Genomic DNA, 18,105 nt, shown 5'->3' on the forward strand with positions numbered 1-18,105 from the left:
AAAAAAAGAAGTAAAAAAAGAAAAAAGAAAAAAGAGAAAAAAGAAAAGTCCAAACAAGAATTAGGAGAAAGGGACTCCTATCTAAAGGAATAAGACTTAGCAGATTATACAAAAATCCTTAGCCCAAGCCCACAAAGAAATATTAGGTCCAATGACAAATTTGTTCGTAGAACCATTTACCCTTTCTAAAGATTCAGTTATTTCTTGAGTTTTAAAAAAAAAAAAAAGTCTCTCTCAAGGCTTCATGATGAAAGTTTTTAGTAATCATTTTATTTGCTTGGAGTCATTTCTTTTTAGTTTTGGCTCCTTTTTTTGTGAGCTTTATTTTTGTATGCTCGTGTATTCTTTACTTTCTATTTTTTCTCAATGAAAATTTGGTTATTCATGAAAAACAAGCTTGCCAAAAGATTATGCCTTTATCCCTTCCTGCTCATATGTACTTGCTATAACCTTACGCCATGAAGTATCAAAATGTAAAGTGATTGCCAACTTTACAATAATAATTTAATTTTATCATTAAATTATTTATTTATATATTTTTCATTTGACATACTACAGTGCTTAGTTTGTTTGCAGCTCACTTCATCTGTTTCTGCATTGTGACTTCTTTAGGTTCTTAAGATTACTGTCGGAATATGATTGGACTTTTTCTCCATTGGTTATTGACATAAACAATGATTTGGGTGCAAATGAGGAGAAAGAAATAGCTGTAAGGTCTAACGTTTGCGAATAGTTCCTATTATTATTATGGGTACCCTTTAATTGTTATTTATTCTTATCGGATTTTTATAGGATAAATTTAACACGACACGAAAAGATTTGCAAGAGAATCCAGACAGTGCAAGTCCCGCCATGTTCTTAGCAACAGCGTATGACAAGGCATCCGAGGCTTGGACCAGGTTTTCACCAAAATTATCGGTATGAAATTTTAAGCACTTTTCTAATGAATAAATGCCTTTAATTCAATATCTTTTCTTGTCAAAAGAAAATAATGAATAATTTGCCTTTCAATGTATCTAAGAATGTTAATGTACAACCTTTTCAGAGCCAAAATTTATAAAATTAGATGATTATTTAGTTGGATTAGTTGTAAGTGGGAATAGGGACCTATGATTTTTTAAAAAAGATTTTCTGCAAGAAGTCACTGCCAGCCGAGACTTTAAATATAGCTCTGTTGCAGAGTGTGCATGACCAACATTGTTTGAGCTTTTTAATTCTTTTGTTAATGACGTTATGCGCACTTCTTGTTAAAAGGAGCTAAAAAGGTTGGCTGCTTATGCTAGAAGTAGTGCGGATTTGTTGACAAGACTAATATTGCAGCATCAGGTCGATTCTTATCAGTGGGAGGTGAGGGAGTATCCCTAGAACCATTATTTGATCATTTTATTTTCCGCGTTAAATGTTGTTGTTTCTAAGAAACCTAACGTCGTAATGTTTGTTCGGTCTGTAGTGCCTTTTCCGAACTCCGTTGACAAACTATGATGCTGTTATTCTACTCCACAGAGACAAATTACCTTACCCACAACGTCTTCTCTTCCCATCCGAACTGAACCGAGGTATTCTTCATGAGCTGGCCAATGATGGTCTTTCTTGATGTTCCCTTTTTGTGATTGCCGAAGCTTTTGATATCTGAATTTTAATCATGAGCATATTTTACTAGGAATTCATATCGCAAAAGGGAATCCTAGCAAGATCTTCTCTCCATACTTGTCTCCTAGAAACTTGAAAGCATGTTCTGATAACATTAAGGACAAGCTTTTGGTAAATTTTGATCCGTTAAGTTGTTATATCGCAGATTTGCAGGCAAGTGAAGTGACTCAGTATGCTTTGATATTGCATTTTTTTTATTCGTCGATTTTGCTGCTTACCCATCTTTATGAAAATGCAGAAAGAATTCTCGAACACTTTCAACTTATGGTATGACTCTCTGGGAGGTGATGCAATTGGTGTAACATGGGGACGACACAGTTCAAAGGTAAGTTTACTAGGTCATTTCAAATTTTATCGCCAAAGTTCACTTATCCAACTGAACCGAGTTCCTTTTACCCTCTCTTACAGAAGCGTGGACGTGGCGATGAAGCTGTGAAGGAAGAAAAAGAACCAGCTGAAGTGCTAAAATCTGCTGGTGAAACTGGTAAAGGTCTAATGAGGAGTATTTACCTACTCAAGGCTCCAAGGCTCACCACCTAAGCTTAATGCCAAAGAATTACTGTGCTAGGGTTTTTGTCTTCAATTAAGTGTCATTAGATCTCTTGTTATTTATCCAATCATGTTATAACCCATCTTTCAGTTGGAATTTTCTATGCCTATGGAAGAAAGGCTGCTTACCAACTGAACAATTATTCCAATGTATTATATCTGATTATTGATGTATTAATATTATGGAAATATTGGGTGGGAAAATATGCATTAGATTTTACAGCAAACTAAATCATCAAATTTTACCCTTCCTTTCAGGGCTCCCACCCAACATCTAAAAATTGTTTGCCCAGTTATTCATGAATTCAAATTTGCATGAGTTCCAAACAGGGGGTTGGTTAGTCTCTCATCTTGATAAAATTTGTTTGATAGGAAACTTATTTTATGTTACATAAAATCATTTATAGTAAAATTGACAGACGCTTGGAGGAGAAACAAATGTAATCTTTCCCAACTTTTACTAAATCTTTTCTAAAATTTATCTTCTGCAACACTGCGATCACCTTGCGATTGGATTTTTTTCCATAGACTGCTGCACAATTGTTTGAAAGGGAGACAACGAGAAACTTGTGAATCCATTTGTAAATTCAGAATATTGTGAAAATAGAAATAGGACATAAGATTTGAGAGGAAGATTCAGAAAGATTATATAAGATTTGGGAAAGACTACAATCTTTGACGTTCATCTTGATTGAGATTTCATTGAAAAAATTCAAATAAATCAAAAGTTTGGATGTATAACGAAGTTAAATTATTCGAATCTCGGGGTCAATCTCGGTTGGAAATGACCGACAAAAACTATTTCAACCAGTTCTCGTGCAAGGTGTGAAAGATGAAAGCATTTTAGATTTATTTTTGATAATTTCCAAGTTTTAGTAGCATCGTGGTATAACTTTGAAAAATAATCGGTTTACAATTGCACCTAATAAACAATAGATCTAATACTATGCATAAATACTTGCATCGAAATAATTGGTTTGCGTCATATGACCTTCCGCATATCTCCAAGCTTGATCGATCTATTCATATCTTGCTCTCTTAGATCTACCATCTATGTCCACTGTGGAATCTAAATCTACACTTGCCCCTTCCTTTTGTCACTCCACTCAGACCTTTGTTCTAACATGAGACCAGTACTAACCATCTTTGATAGCAAGTAATGAATGTGGAACTACAAGCTATACAAGACTCATACTCGGGACTACGTGGATCTATTTCCTGGCAAAAGGTCTATTGGTTATAAGTGGATTTGTAAAATCAAAATGCACTCTAGTGGACCTATTGAATGTTATATAAGGCTCGCCTTGTTACAAAAAGCTACTTGCAAGAATAGTATTGGTTACAAAGAGGCATTTTCCCTGGTCACTTGAATGACATCTGTTTGCAGTCTTTTGGCTAATACAATTGACAAATAATAGTCTCTTCTAGTTGGATGTCAAAAATGCTTTTCTTAATGACACTTAAGACAATGTCTTCTTCACGAGCCTGGTTGCCCACTTAAGACAATGTCAAAAATGCTTTTCTTAATGACACCTAAAACAAGCTCCACGAGCCTGGTTGCAACTTTCAATTATTCTATAACTCAATTTGGGTTTACTTCCAGTTCTCATGATATAATGCTTTTTACAAATTAAACTCCTTAGGGGCCGTTTGGATTGAAGTTTTCTCAATGCCCAGAAATTAAGGATGTATGAGAATTATATGTCTGGGAATAAAATTACTGGGAATTAAGGATGACTATGTTTGGTTGTGCATGGGAAAACAATGTCTGGAAATAGTATGTGTGGGAATTAAAAAATAAATTGAGATTTTCCCTGTAAGCATTTGTTGAAATGCCTTGAATCTATTTGTTGGCGCTTCGAACAACCAAGTACGGGTAGTGAACCACGTATATCTGTGTGTCGATCTTCTTTATCTCTACGTTTCCTTTTTTTGTGTTCCTTAATTGTCGATTTCGTAACAATACGATTGCTTAAATTATCTATACGATCGCTTAAATTATCTACACGATCGTTTACAAAATACTATACAATCGCTTAAATTATCTACACGATCGCTAAGCTCCGCTACACGATCGCTGAGTAACAAAACGCTATATGAACGCCTATCCAATGCTATACGATCACCTACCAAATGCTATACGATCGCTTACCAAATGCTACACGATCACTGAGTTCGGCTACACGATCGCTNACACGATCGCTAAGCTCCGCTACACGATCGCTGAGTAACAAAACGCTATATGAACGCCTATCCAATGCTATACGATCACCTACCAAATGCTACACGATCGTTGAGTGATGCTATACGATCGCTTACCAAATGCTACACGATCGTTGAGTAACAAAATGCTATACGATCACCTACCCAATGCTATATGATCGGCTACCCAATGCTATACGATCGCTTACCAAATGCTACACGATCGTTGAGTAACAAAATGCTATACGATCGCCTACCAAATGCTATACGATCGCCTACCAAATGCTACACGATCGCCTACCAAATGCTACACGATCGCTTACCAAATGCTACACGATCGCTTACCAAATGCTATACGATCGCTGAGTAACAAAATGCTATATGATTTCACGATTGGAAGGAAGAAAAATTGTGGTAGGAAGCGGAAGAAGAAATGAAAACCCACACTTCTCAATGGGTATGCAATTCCTTCATTTGTGTGGATAAAAGATACCTAGGAATTGCCTTTTCCAAGGTAAATAAACAAATTCCACCAACTAAACATGGGCTTTGTAAACTCATTCCCATTCCCACCCTCTTTTCCCTCCAACCAAACGACCCCTTAGAGTATTATTCTTCTCCTCGTTTATGTTGATGATATAATTATTACATGTGATGATCTTTAACTTATATTTTAAGATGAAAGTGTTGGATATATATAGTGAAGGAAAGTGAAAGTTTGGTAAGATTTGAAACGTGAAATGAATTTAATTGTGTAGATTAAATTCATTGTTTAGAAACTTTCAAATTGAATTGAAACTTCAAATAAAAATAATGTTTCATGTACAAATTTAATATGTATGAAAGTTTTGTAGTTTTTTCAAATTGAATGAGTTATGTTTGATTTTTGTCAAGTAACAACTCAATTGAGTTAAAATTGACAAATTTTTTTTTGTATTTATTTGATTTTATTTTGTAATTTGGAGAGTTACCAAGTTGTTAGCCTATAAATAGCTACTTGGTTCTTCATTTGTGGCATCTCATGCCAAATTGAAGGGTTCTCTCCTTTATTTCTTTTGTTCTTGAGTTGAGTTGAGATCAAGTATCTAAAAGTTCTGCCAGATCCAAGTAGTTCGAGGTTGCAGTTTTACCAGTGTTAGTCGTTGTATCATGCTAAGATGATCACTGTAGTCTGCTTGCAGTCCGTGTAGAGTGAATAATTATCTTTAAGACAACGCTTACTAAAAGCGTGTCTCGACTATGTTTTAAGTCTCCAAAGGTTTTGAAGTTCTTTCAAATCTTTGCTTATTTTCATATTTAAGCCTTGTTACATCATTTGGCTTTCGTTTGAGTTTGAATATTATACATTGAGTATATTGTTTCTAGTAATTTAGGTGTAATCAGTTTGCTAGTGTATTCAGTTCTGTATATACCAATTCCCCCAACAATATGAAGACACTTATTATATTTGAATTGATGGCTGCAAACTCCTCCACCAATGCCACTACTTCAACCATGATTGGATCACCCATTGTCAAACCTCATGCTGAAAAACTATAAAAGTTTAAGGGAGACAATTTCAAGAGATGACAACAGAAGATGATCTTTTATCTCACCACACTAAATCTTGCTCATAATTTGAAGGAAGATTGCCCAATTACCCTGTCAGAAGCTATAACCCCTGAAACAGAAGCTGCAAAGCAAGCATGGATGCATTCGAACTTCCTGTGTCATAATTATATATTTAGTGGTCTTGACGACACTTTTACAATGTTTATTGCAATGCCTACAATACATTAAAACTATTTGGGATGTATTAGACAAGAAGTACAAGCTGGAAGATGCTGGTACTAAGAAATTCCTTGTGGAAAAATTCTAGGATTATAAGATGGTTGATACCAAGTTTGTAGTCAATCAGATGGAAGGATTACAAATTATCATCAGTGATTTGTAAAGTAAAGGATTGGACATCAATGAGCCTTTCCAAGTTGTTGCTGTGATTGAGAAGTTGGAAGGACTTCAAATACTATCTCAAACACAAGCGAAAGAAGTTATCCATGAAGAATCTTGCGGTAAAACTCCATATTGAAGAGGATAACAGAAAAGAAAATAAAACTCCGCTAGAAGTTGAAGTCAAGACTCACATTGCTGAAGCTTCAAAACATGAACCCAGGAAGCAGAATTTCAAGAAGAAAACTGTGAATCATGGGTCAAGAAATGATGCTAGCAAGTGCATTCGAGACAATTGTTGGGTTGTGGTAAGAATGACCATACTGTTGCAATGTACGAGCATAAGAAGGGACAAAGTTCCAACAATCAAGCTAATGTCGTGAAAAATGACGATTTGGTTGTCGTCATTTCTGAGGTAAATATGGCTTCAGACACCAAAGGTTGGTGGACTGATACTGGTGCTACTAAGCACATTTGTAAAGACAAGTCATTGTTCATTACATATGAGAAGCTAGATGGCAGCGATAAGTTGTACATGGAAAATGCTTCAACTGCCTCAGTGGAAGGCAAGAGCTTTGCTGAAATGGACTTCTGGAAAGATACTTACCCTTAATGATGTATGACATGTGCTAGAGATTCGAAAGAATTTAGTGTCAGGAACCCTACTTAACAAAATGGGTTCATGCTTGTATTTGAGTCAAATAAATTTATTTTGACAAAAAGGAGGTATGTATGTGTGAAAAGGCTATCTAAATGATCACATATTCAAGCTGAATGTAGTGGCACAAATGCCAAAGAATAATAATAATATCAACTTTTATACTTATATTTTTGAGTTATATAATGTTTGACATTCTATATTGAGGCATGCCAATTATCGTTCTTTAAATATAATGGTAATGTTAGGACTATTGCCGAATTTTAACATTGATAATGACACAAATGTGAAGTTTATGTTGAATCAAAGTTTACTACAAAGTCATTTTCATATGTGAAAAGAAGTAATGAGTTACTCGATTTAATCCACAGTGATATATGTGATATGAAAAGTACTCCCACACGAGGTGATAAGAGATACTTTGTCACATTCATTGAAGATTGTAGTAAATATTGCTATATATATTTATTACGTAGTAAAGATGAAACCTTTAATGTTTTTAAACATATAAGGCAGAAGTTGAAAATCAACTTGAGAAGAAAGTAAAGGTGCTCAGATCAAATAGAGGTGGTGAATATGAATCATCATCACTTTATGAATTATGTGAAATTAATGGTATAATGAATCAAAATATAGGACCTAATACACCACAACAAAATGGTGTAGCTGAAAGAAAGAACCGAACATTAAAAGACATGGTTAATTGCATGTTAAATAGTTTAGATTTAACTCACAATTTATGGGGGAAGCTTTACTAACAACAAGTTTTATACAAGACTAATAAGTCGCCTTATGAAGTGTGAAATGGGAAGTTACCCTCATATAAAATGCTAAAAATGAGGGAGTGTTTCGCAAAGGTATATGTTCATTTACTAAAAAAGATCAAACTTGGGCCTAAGATAATTGATTGTGTCTTTATAGGCTATGTAATGCATACTGCTACTTACAGATTCATGGTGATTAAATCAGAAATATTTGATATAGTGCTATCGTCTAGCTTCTATGCTTATCGTCTAGCGCTTACACTGATCGTGTAGTACTAACACCTATTGTGTAGCTCTATCGTCTAGCACATTACTTCACATCGTTTAGCGCCGCCTGTAGCTACACGATTGTCTGCCCAGCGCCTTGCCCTCAATGTTTCACTCTCTTGCTCTCGCAGCGTCAACGCATGAGCAACTTTTTGGGCAATGCCTCTTGCCAACGCTTAGGCCAGCATGTGTCCAAACTTCCCAAGCTTAACGCATGGTTGCCTTGGCTTCAATGCTTAACTCCTTTAAACCTCCACTAACTCAACTTTATCTCATGCGTTAATGATTCCTAACACCAAATACACGGTTCCTTTTGACTTTACACTTAGCTAAATTTTCACTAGTTAAGGCTTAACTCAAAACCACTCAAGGAAAATTTATTCAACACCTAGAAATTTTCCTTCTCTTCAACATAGGATTTAACTTATATATAGTTAATTCCCTTAATTACCTGCTTAAGTAGGGAAATTGAAATCCGGGTTTCACACAATGAATTTGGAACGATCTTGCTTCCGCTCATAGGTCCTCTTTGACCCAGCCTAGCCAGTACCAACCTTAGACAAAAGGTCCCTTATAGATACATTTGTTACATATTTAATCTTTTATTAGGAATCAATTTAATCTTATTAAACCGATTTAAAAGATTAAACTTAAATTTATAATCTTATTAGAAACGTGATATTAGGTCTATCTCAATAAAATTTCAAAACACTTTTAAAAAATGATTAAAGCCTAATGTCTGCATATAACTCTTTATTATTGATTTTAATTCTAATTTCATTTATTATAATATTTATAAGAAATGAACAATTAAAACCAACCAACATTGCAAGCTAGACATGCATAAGTTATTTATAACAATCATAAATTAACCTAAGGTAGTGTCATGCTTCATGTAATATTCATCCATTACTAATATATAACATTTATATAACTAAGTAATGAACTAAGCTATAACAAACATTCCATACAAACATTCAACCTTATATTATAACATTTATAATATAAATGATGCATGGATGACAATTATATTATATGCTTGAGTATGCTTTATGTAATTTAATCATGCATACTAATATCTTATAACATTTATAATATAAAATGATGCATGAAAATAAATGTATAACCCTATAGTGGGTTTTAAAACTATATGACATACATTATGACATATAAAATAAATATACATCACATGTATATTTAACTAAAGTTGATGGACCAGGATAAATAATCTCAAAAATCAGAAATCTCCTGATAGAGCATGAAAGTCCACATGATAGTGCAGCGTGCATCGAGTATCGTATACCATGCAATCGTGAAGTTATTGACTATGCGATAAGCATGATAGTCTACACGATCATGTAGCGAGTGTCGAGTATCATATACTATGCGATTGTGTAGCTACTGATTATGCGATGAGCATGATAGTCTACACGATTGTTTAGCACACAATCCTAGCGTTGAGTATCATATACTGTGCAATCGTCTACCCATCGAGCGCCTATGTGATCATGTAGTCAACGCAACATGATTGTATAGCAAACTCTACACGATCGCGTAGCATTAACTATGCGATCATTTAGCAGATGCTACACGATCGTGTAGAAAACTCTACACGAACACATAACAAAATCTAAACGATCGTTTAACTCTAGCTACACGATGCGGCCACCGCTTCGTCTTCTCCATCGAAACGCATTGCAACATTTCTTCTGAAGCTTCATGAATGACTCAAAACTAAACAAATACAAATTCGATTACAAGGTTAATGCCTAAAAATGCAGGGGCCCTTACAAATTAACTTTTGTAATTTAAACATAAAGCCAAAAACAGATATTACTACCCCGAAACATCCATCAACAACCATCCACATACATTTAACATTTAAACGCAATGCAGAAAAAAAAAACCCACCAATACTATAAACTATTTCAATACAAAAATGGAATTTGGAATCAGAACTACAACCTGGCTTTGATACCAATTGAAGGAACTCGTTTTGCAGAGATCCCTAAGTGGAAGCAGATCGTCCAAATTCCATTTTGGTTGAAAAAACTAATTTATAGCAAACATACAAGATAGCATTCTTAAATAAATTACAACATGCTTTTTGTAAAGAAAAAGAGTTCAAGAGATTATACCTTTAAAGAATGTTTCTTTGTGTAAACTCCTCGAATTGTCATGAACTCAAAAATAACAACAAAGCTTGAAGACCCTCTTCAAGAAAAACACGAACCAAAACAGAAGACACAACCACCAGGAGCCTTTGGTATACTCAGAGTGAAAGTCCAGGAGTTGTGGGTTCTGATTATTTTAGTAAGGAGGGAGTTTGAGTTTAGAGGAGGAAAAAGATTGAAGAAGAACACAGAACGTTTCTGTGATTTTTCTATCGTAGAGTAAATGGCCTTCAATCGTGTAGTCACTGTACCGTGTGGAAGAAAAGAAAAACTACTTTTCATTTATTCCAAATTGCCACAGAAACAAATTAACCACTCATTAAGGTGGTTGGAGAGAAATTAGGAAAATTAGTAAAATTCATATAAATAAATATGATAACTAACTTATCATATCTTATTTATATAAACTATATGTTATATCAAATATAACACGTAATATATAGTTTTAATATTATATCGTATACAATATAAACCATAGTTCATTTTCTCTATTTTATGGCATTTAATATAAATTATATTTATATTAAATTTAACAACTATTTGAATCTCATTCAAATATTTATTTTCTCTAATTAAACAATAATGTATTAAATACAATATAACAATTATATCATATATAATTGAATCAATTTAATTATATCATATATAATTAAATTCTCTCTTATTAATTTGAACAATTCAAATTAACCTAAAAACTGATTCTCAAATAAATCTTTTTGAGCTCCAACGGTACATGAATAATTAATTAAACTATTTAATTACATTATCCACTATCCGTTAACTGTCGGACACTCCACTAAAGACCGACAGTTGCACTCTTCGCACTACAAATATATTTCTGTGTCCATTGGATATAACCAATCAACAGTATGATGACCCTTCACAAATTGCTCGTAAGTACAATTGGGCCAAATTACCATTTTCCCCTGTAGTTACATCTAACTCTTTAAGTACCATTGATCTCTCTAATGAACAATAGATCATGGTCCCACTATGACTAAACCCCTCTCGGGCCAAAAGAGGGTGTGGCGCCACATTGTTCAATACCCGAAATCAGTCCTTAAGGGAGCAATTTATCTACTTATCCCTGCTTCGGGAAATGAGTGAATTCTATCTTGTGTAGTTGTGTTCCCAGCTCCCCAATCAGACGAATCCCTAAAATGGTAGGCTTGTTGAGTCGGAAATCTGGCCACTCTCATCCATATAAATAAAAGAACCGCCCTCATAGGCAGGAATTCACAACCAACTCAGGATTAATGTCATGTTACCTATGGTCATCCTGGTGAAATGAAAGTCTCTATTATGAACGGTGTTATATAATGAGACTAAACATTTCGTGGTCCGGTCTTATAAAAATTCCTTTGTATAGAATATCTCCGCTCTCATGTCTAATACATGAATGATCAGGATCAGATCATTTGTAGCACTTTACAACAATTATAACACCTATAAAGTGGGTTAATACTTGTAGTGATACCAGGATAAGGTACCCAACCTTATCGATATACTATAGACCGTTTAGGTTATCACTTAAACATGATCCACTTGTATGTCTCCACATATATGTTTAAGTTACAACGATAATCTTGGATGTTAATTTATTGGTTTGTGGTTAATGCAACTAAAATATCACATATTTTATAGACAAAGTGAATAAAAATATCATATATTATTAATCACATAAAAGTTTGTTCATATAAGGTTTACAAACTATAGGACCCTACGAGATTTAGGGCATCAACCCCAATATCATTGACCTTAGCCATACACATTCTCGACTAGCCTCGTGAATTGTAAGAATTTTAGCATGAATTGAGGAAGTGGCCATTAAAGTCTGTTTCATCGATCACCATGATATAGCAGTTCCTCCACATGTGAATAGATAACCTGTTTGAGATCCAGTTTTGTGTGGATAAAATAGATATCCAGAATCTGCATAACCAACTAGATCAAAATTTGATTGATTTGAATAAAACAAACCCATATCGATTGTTCCTCGGAGATAACAGAGTATATGCTTAATTCTATTCCAATGTCTTTTGTAGGAGAAGAACTATATCTAGTTATAAAATTTACTGAAAATGCAATATCTGGTCTTGTATTATTAGCAAGATACATAAGTGCACCAATTGCACTAAGATATGGTACTTCAGGACCAAGAAGTTTTTCATTATCTTCTCGAGGTCGAAATATATCTTTCTTTATATCCAATGAACGGACTTTCATTGGAATATTTAATGGATGTGTTTTGTCCATATAAAATCTTTAAAAAAATTTCCTGTATAAGTTGACTGATGAATAAATATTCCTTCTGCTAAATGCTCAATTTGCAAACCAAGGCAAAATTTTGTTTTTCCAAGATCTTTCATTTCAAATTCTTTTTTAAGATATTCTATTGCCTTTGAAAACTCTTTAGGAGTTTCAATTATATTCAAGTCATCAACATATACAGTTATAATAGCAAATCTTGATTATGATTTCTTTAAAAAACACACGGACATATTGGATTATTTTTATATCCTTCTTTCAATAAATATCCACTCAAGCGGTTGTACTACATCTGTTCCGATTGTTTCAATTCATATAGTGATCTTTGTAACTTTATTGATACCACTCCCAGGAATTTGATGTATATGTTTCAGGTACTTTAAATTCTTCTGGGATTCTCATATAAATATCATTATCAAGAGATTCATATAAATATGCTGCGAATACATCCATAAGATGCATATTCAGACTTTTATATATAGTCAAGCCAATTAAATATCTTAATGTAATTGCATCCAACATCGGAGAATACGTCTCCTCAAAATCAATACCAGGTCTTTGTGAAAAACCTTGTGTAACTAGTCTTTTTTTATATCTTATGACCTCATTATTTTCATTTCTTTTCCTCATGAATATCCATTTGTATCCCACAGGTTTAACACCTTCTGGTGTTCAGACTACAGGTCCAAAAATTCGATGTTTTGAAAGTGAGTTTAATTCTGCCTCAATTGCTTCTTTCCACTGAAGCCAATCTTTTCTATGTCGACATTCTTCAACAAATTTTGGTTTAGGATTCTCATTTTCAGATATAATATCAAGAACAACATTATACACAAAAATGTTGTTAATAATTACATCAGTTCGATTCTATCTTTTTCCTATCATGACTTAGTTAATTGAAATCTCATTATTATCTTTAGATATTTCACTTTCCTTACTAGTCATGCCGATGATTTCTTTATGGGTATTTACATCCTCAACCAAGTCTTTTTCATTGTTAATTATTTTTCATTTTCGAGGATTTTTATCTTTGGAACCCACTGTTCTACCACGCTTTTGGTGTGTTCTAGACTCATTAGTGACAACTTGTTGTGTTGAGATATCAATTTTTATGGAAAATTTGCATGCTGGTATATGCGACTTAGTTACTTTCTTTGCATCTATAAATGCATCTAATAATTGATTTGCTATATTTTACAAATGAATTATTTTCTAAACTTCAAGTTCACATTGATCTATACGGGAATCTAAATGAGACAATAACGATGCATTCATGTAATTTCTTTTTCCAACTTCTTAATTCTTCCCCCTAATGTTGAAAAATTTTTCTCATTAAAATGACAATCAGCAAGTCGTGGAGTAAATACATCACCCACCAGGGGCTCAAGATATTTAATAATTGATGGGGAATCATATCCAACATATATTCCTAACCTCCTTTGAGAACCCATCTTAGTGTGTTGTGATGGAGCAATTGAAACATATACTGCACATTCAAAAATTTTCAGATGGGAAATATTTTGCTCATGATCATAAGCTAATTGTAATAGCAAATACTTATGATAAGCTACTGGCTTAATGTGTACAAGTGACATTGCATGTAAAATAGTATGTCCTCATACAGATAAAGGAAGCTTAGCTCTCATAAGTAATGGTCTTGCAATTAATTGCAAACGTTTTATAAATGATTCTGCCAAACTACTTTGTGTATGAACATGAGCTACAGGATGTTCAACACTTTATCCTAATTGACATATAATAATTATTAAAAGCTTGGGATATAAAGTCACCAGCATTATCAAGATGAATGGTCTTAATTGTATAATCAGGAAATTGTGCTCTTAACTTAATTATTTTAGCAAGTAATCTTGTAAATGCAAGATTTCAACTTGATAATAAGCACACATTTGACCATTTGCTGGATGCATCTATTAATACCATAAAATATCTAAATGGTCCACTTAGTGGGTTAATGGGCCCACATATATCACCATGAATTCGTTCTAAAAACGTAGGTGATTCAGTCCCCACTTTAGCTAGTGATGATTTAATTATCAATTTTCCTTGAGAGCAAGCATCACATGATAATTCATTAGATTGAAGAATCTTCTAGTTCTTCAATGAGTGTCCATTTGAATTTTCAATGCTTCTCTTTATCATTATAGATCTTGGATGACCCAATCGGTCATGTCAATTGTGGATATGTCTAGATTCATGAACTTCAGGTTCATTGTTGCATATGTTTCAATTACTCGTATATGAGTATAATACAATCCAGAAAATAAAGCAGGCAACTCTTCTAATATATGTTTTTCATTTGAGACAATGGATATGATATATAGATATTCCACATTATTCTTACTATCAATCTCAATAAGATAACCATTGTAATGTATATCTTTAAAACTTAGAAGATTTCTCTTTGATTGACTAGAAAACAATGCATTGTCAATTGTAAATTTTGTTCCTCTAGGCAAAATAATATTTTCTTTTCCAAAATCTTCAATCAAATTTGCAGAACCTGATATTGTATTTACTTTTACTTTCAGCAGTATTTTTTATTTGTAAGTATTGTATATGTAGTTGCACTATCTGTCAGATATAGATCTTCTTTGCTCATTTTTTAGTCACTCAACATATAGAAATGATCCATGTTTCTTCATTAAAAGAAAATAATTACAATAAGAAAAACAACACTTAAAATATACAAAAGTTACTAAAAAAAACATAAAGATAGATAAAAGAAAAAAATAATATTAAGTCTAGATATTTTCAAAGTCAAAAGAAACACTTGATGTGCCACCAACTATGCCAATCTTGTTTTCAGGAGATTCAAAGAAGTCCGCCACATCCAAATTTGTCATATGAGATGGGTCAAATATGTCATTATCTTGGTATGCAAAATTTGCTTCCACTTTTTTCTTTTTCTTTTTCCTTCAAGGAGGCTTGATAGAGGTTAACTAAGTGTTTTGACGTACGACAAGTACGTGACCAATGTCTAGTCATTCCACATCGGAAGCATTTATTTTCAATACTATTTGAACTTTATCTTGTGAAGCTTTTCCTTTATGATCATCATTTTGTGTGGTTCTTTTGAAATTTAAATGATTAGAACGACCACCACGAAAATAATAATTATTTCATCCTCTGCCACGGTCATGATCTCGACCGTGACCACGACCTTGACCACGATTATTATTAAAATTCACATCATTCACTTCAGAAAATGGTATTGTTCTGGTTGGTCGAGATTCATGATTTTTCATCAATAAATCGTTGTTTTGTTCGGCCACGAGAAGATATGAAATTAATTCAGAATATTATTTAAAATATTTCTCTCGATATTGCTGCTGCAGGAGCATATTTGAGACATGAAATGTAGAAAATCTCTTCTCTAACATATTAGCATCAATAATTTTCTCTCCGCACAACAACAATTTTGAACTGATTTTAAATAATGCGGAATTGTAATCATTTACTGATTTGAAATCTTGTAGCCTCAAGTGCATCCACTCATAACAAGTGTTCGTTGCTATCGTGATTCGAGCTGGGAGTGTATTGTATAAAATAGATTGGAAAAATAAATTCTAAGTATAGATGATGCGTTGATGCTTTGATGCGTTTAAGTATTTGTAACGTATTGGTGCATTAGAGAAAAGCAATCAGAACGCACGACACTCCTATTATTGACGTTTAAGTTTTCCTAAACCAGACCCAAGTATAAATCCAATTTAGGTTCCTGGCAAGTCCAGGGTCGAACTCAGGGATTCAGTTAAACGAACGCAGACCTTGCATTGAAGCTATTGTAGGGGTTTTCCTAAATATATGAGAAAAATGTGTTATTTACACTAAAGTGTCGTGCCTGTGCAAGAAGATACAAAAGAGTTGAGTAGTGATTAAATGGATTATGCGAAAATGGATTTTAATGTAAGTAATATGCTTCGGTCTAAGATGAGTGTACACAAACTAGAATGTGATGTGGATGAGATGAGATGATTTGATTATCTTTGTTTATGCGTTAGACTTTATTCAACACTTCTCAATGCGAATAACATACAAAACCTATCTCTAGGATGCATGCGTCTAACACAGAATGCAATAGACACCAGTAAGTCTATCTCTAGATGTACTAGGCGTCCTACTTGATGTGGCTTAGTTATTCTCTCGAACAATCTAAGTTAAAGATGCTTTTACCAATTGATTAGGTTGACTTGAGCGTTGAAATGAAGTTTTGTATAAAGTATGAATGCATTCAACATAAACAAGAAATAAACAGTGACAAAATGTGATGGATCAAATATATGAATTTTATAAAGAAACAGAGTGTCTTTACAAAAACAATATTTAATCAAATGCAATGAAAGCGATAAATGAGACGAAGGAAACTGAGTCAAACCGCAGAGTACAATCTCTTGTATCTCTTTGGCTCAATTCTGTTATGTACAATCACTTGTATAGGAGTTGGATGAAGTATCTTTCTCAAGCTTGGCTTCCTTCGCTCCCTGACTGGCGGTGGCGGTGGTTCTCAACCCTTCTGATCGTCTCGGTACCACAACACAATTTAAACTACGACTACGCTAATTACAGAGAGTGAGAGTCTTGATAATTTCTATGTACTAACTCTGACTGCAAACTCTGAAGGGACTTCATCTATTAATAGGCGTTGGTCATGTCCACTTGGTGAATGGGCAACATTAAAGTCCATGCCCTGGTCAGCCGCTTGACTCTCGGAAGCTTTTCAGATGCCGCCTGCTGCAGATGCCCATACTGCAAGTGGTGATGTGACACAATCAGCTTGGATCAATGTATCTTCTCTGTGCTGAATTCCCTCCGACGCATGGCCCATGCGTTAGAGCTTTCTCTACAGCACTTCTTGATTATGCGTTAGCTTTTTGTAAAGATCCTGCAATACAATGCGTTAGCGCCGCAGTAATTAGTAATAAAACTTGTTTTGCATGAATTTGCTAATGTTTGAGTAATTCCATGCGTTTCTACTAAAAATGGGGAGAATTTATCATTAAAAACCTTAGTTGTTCCAACTTAAGAGCAAAAATAATTTGTATTTCTACAAGTTATCAACGAGCTTTAGGAAGAATAAATGTTTTTTTTATTATCATATCTCTCTGTCAAATTTTTCTACAAGATACGGGGATCTTTTATTGTAAGATACTTCATTTTCAATCCCTTGTGAATATGATGATGAGGAAAAATCATAACTTTTGTTTTGTCTTGGATGTCGTATTTCCTTCTTTAATAGTCTTCCCATGATTCATAGCAGGTGGATTTCAGCATCAAGTACCCATGACAAATAAATATTGTTGTTAATATCAAGGGCGACAAATTCTAATTTTGTGAGATTTGTCATGGCAGCACTATCATAAAATATTGTACTTTTAGAAATTTAATAGATATTGAATATGCAAAATAACATTAAATTTAAAACTAAAATTATAAAATAAAATAACTAAAAACATAAAATAACCAAAATCATGAAATATGAAAATTAGTGGAAGTGATTCTTATAAGATCCACTAAATGCCACTATAGGGAAAGTGACAAGTAGGATGTGGACTTACATAGAGACCAAACATAGAATAACTAAAGGCATATGGAAATAATGAATGGTGATACATGACTTTTGGAT

At 33.6% G+C, this 18,105-nt stretch overlaps 1 protein-coding gene across 3 annotated transcripts in view; it reads left to right on the top strand.

The window, feature by feature from the left end:
- LOC120067152 (nucleolar protein 6) overlaps window positions 1–2,518 on the top strand; it is a 13,467-nt gene extending 10,949 nt beyond the window's left edge. For all 3 annotated transcript variants that reach the window (XM_039018603.1, XM_039018602.1, XM_039018604.1), the window contains 7 exons: window positions 613–709; window positions 793–918; window positions 1,255–1,347; window positions 1,451–1,556; window positions 1,661–1,803; window positions 1,889–1,975; window positions 2,059–2,518. In XM_039018603.1, the coding sequence (XP_038874531.1) occupies window positions 613–709; window positions 793–918; window positions 1,255–1,347; window positions 1,451–1,556; window positions 1,661–1,803; window positions 1,889–1,975; window positions 2,059–2,190 (784 nt within the window). In that variant the 3' untranslated portion in view covers window positions 2,191–2,518. The remainder of the gene's footprint in view (window positions 1–612; window positions 710–792; window positions 919–1,254; window positions 1,348–1,450; window positions 1,557–1,660; window positions 1,804–1,888; window positions 1,976–2,058) is intronic.
- Window positions 2,519–18,105: the final 15,587 nt, after the last annotated feature.

Source organism: Benincasa hispida, chromosome 12 (assembly GCF_009727055.1).
Source record: "Benincasa hispida cultivar B227 chromosome 12, ASM972705v1, whole genome shotgun sequence".
Lineage (NCBI taxonomy): Eukaryota > Viridiplantae > Streptophyta > Magnoliopsida > Cucurbitales > Cucurbitaceae > Benincasa > Benincasa hispida.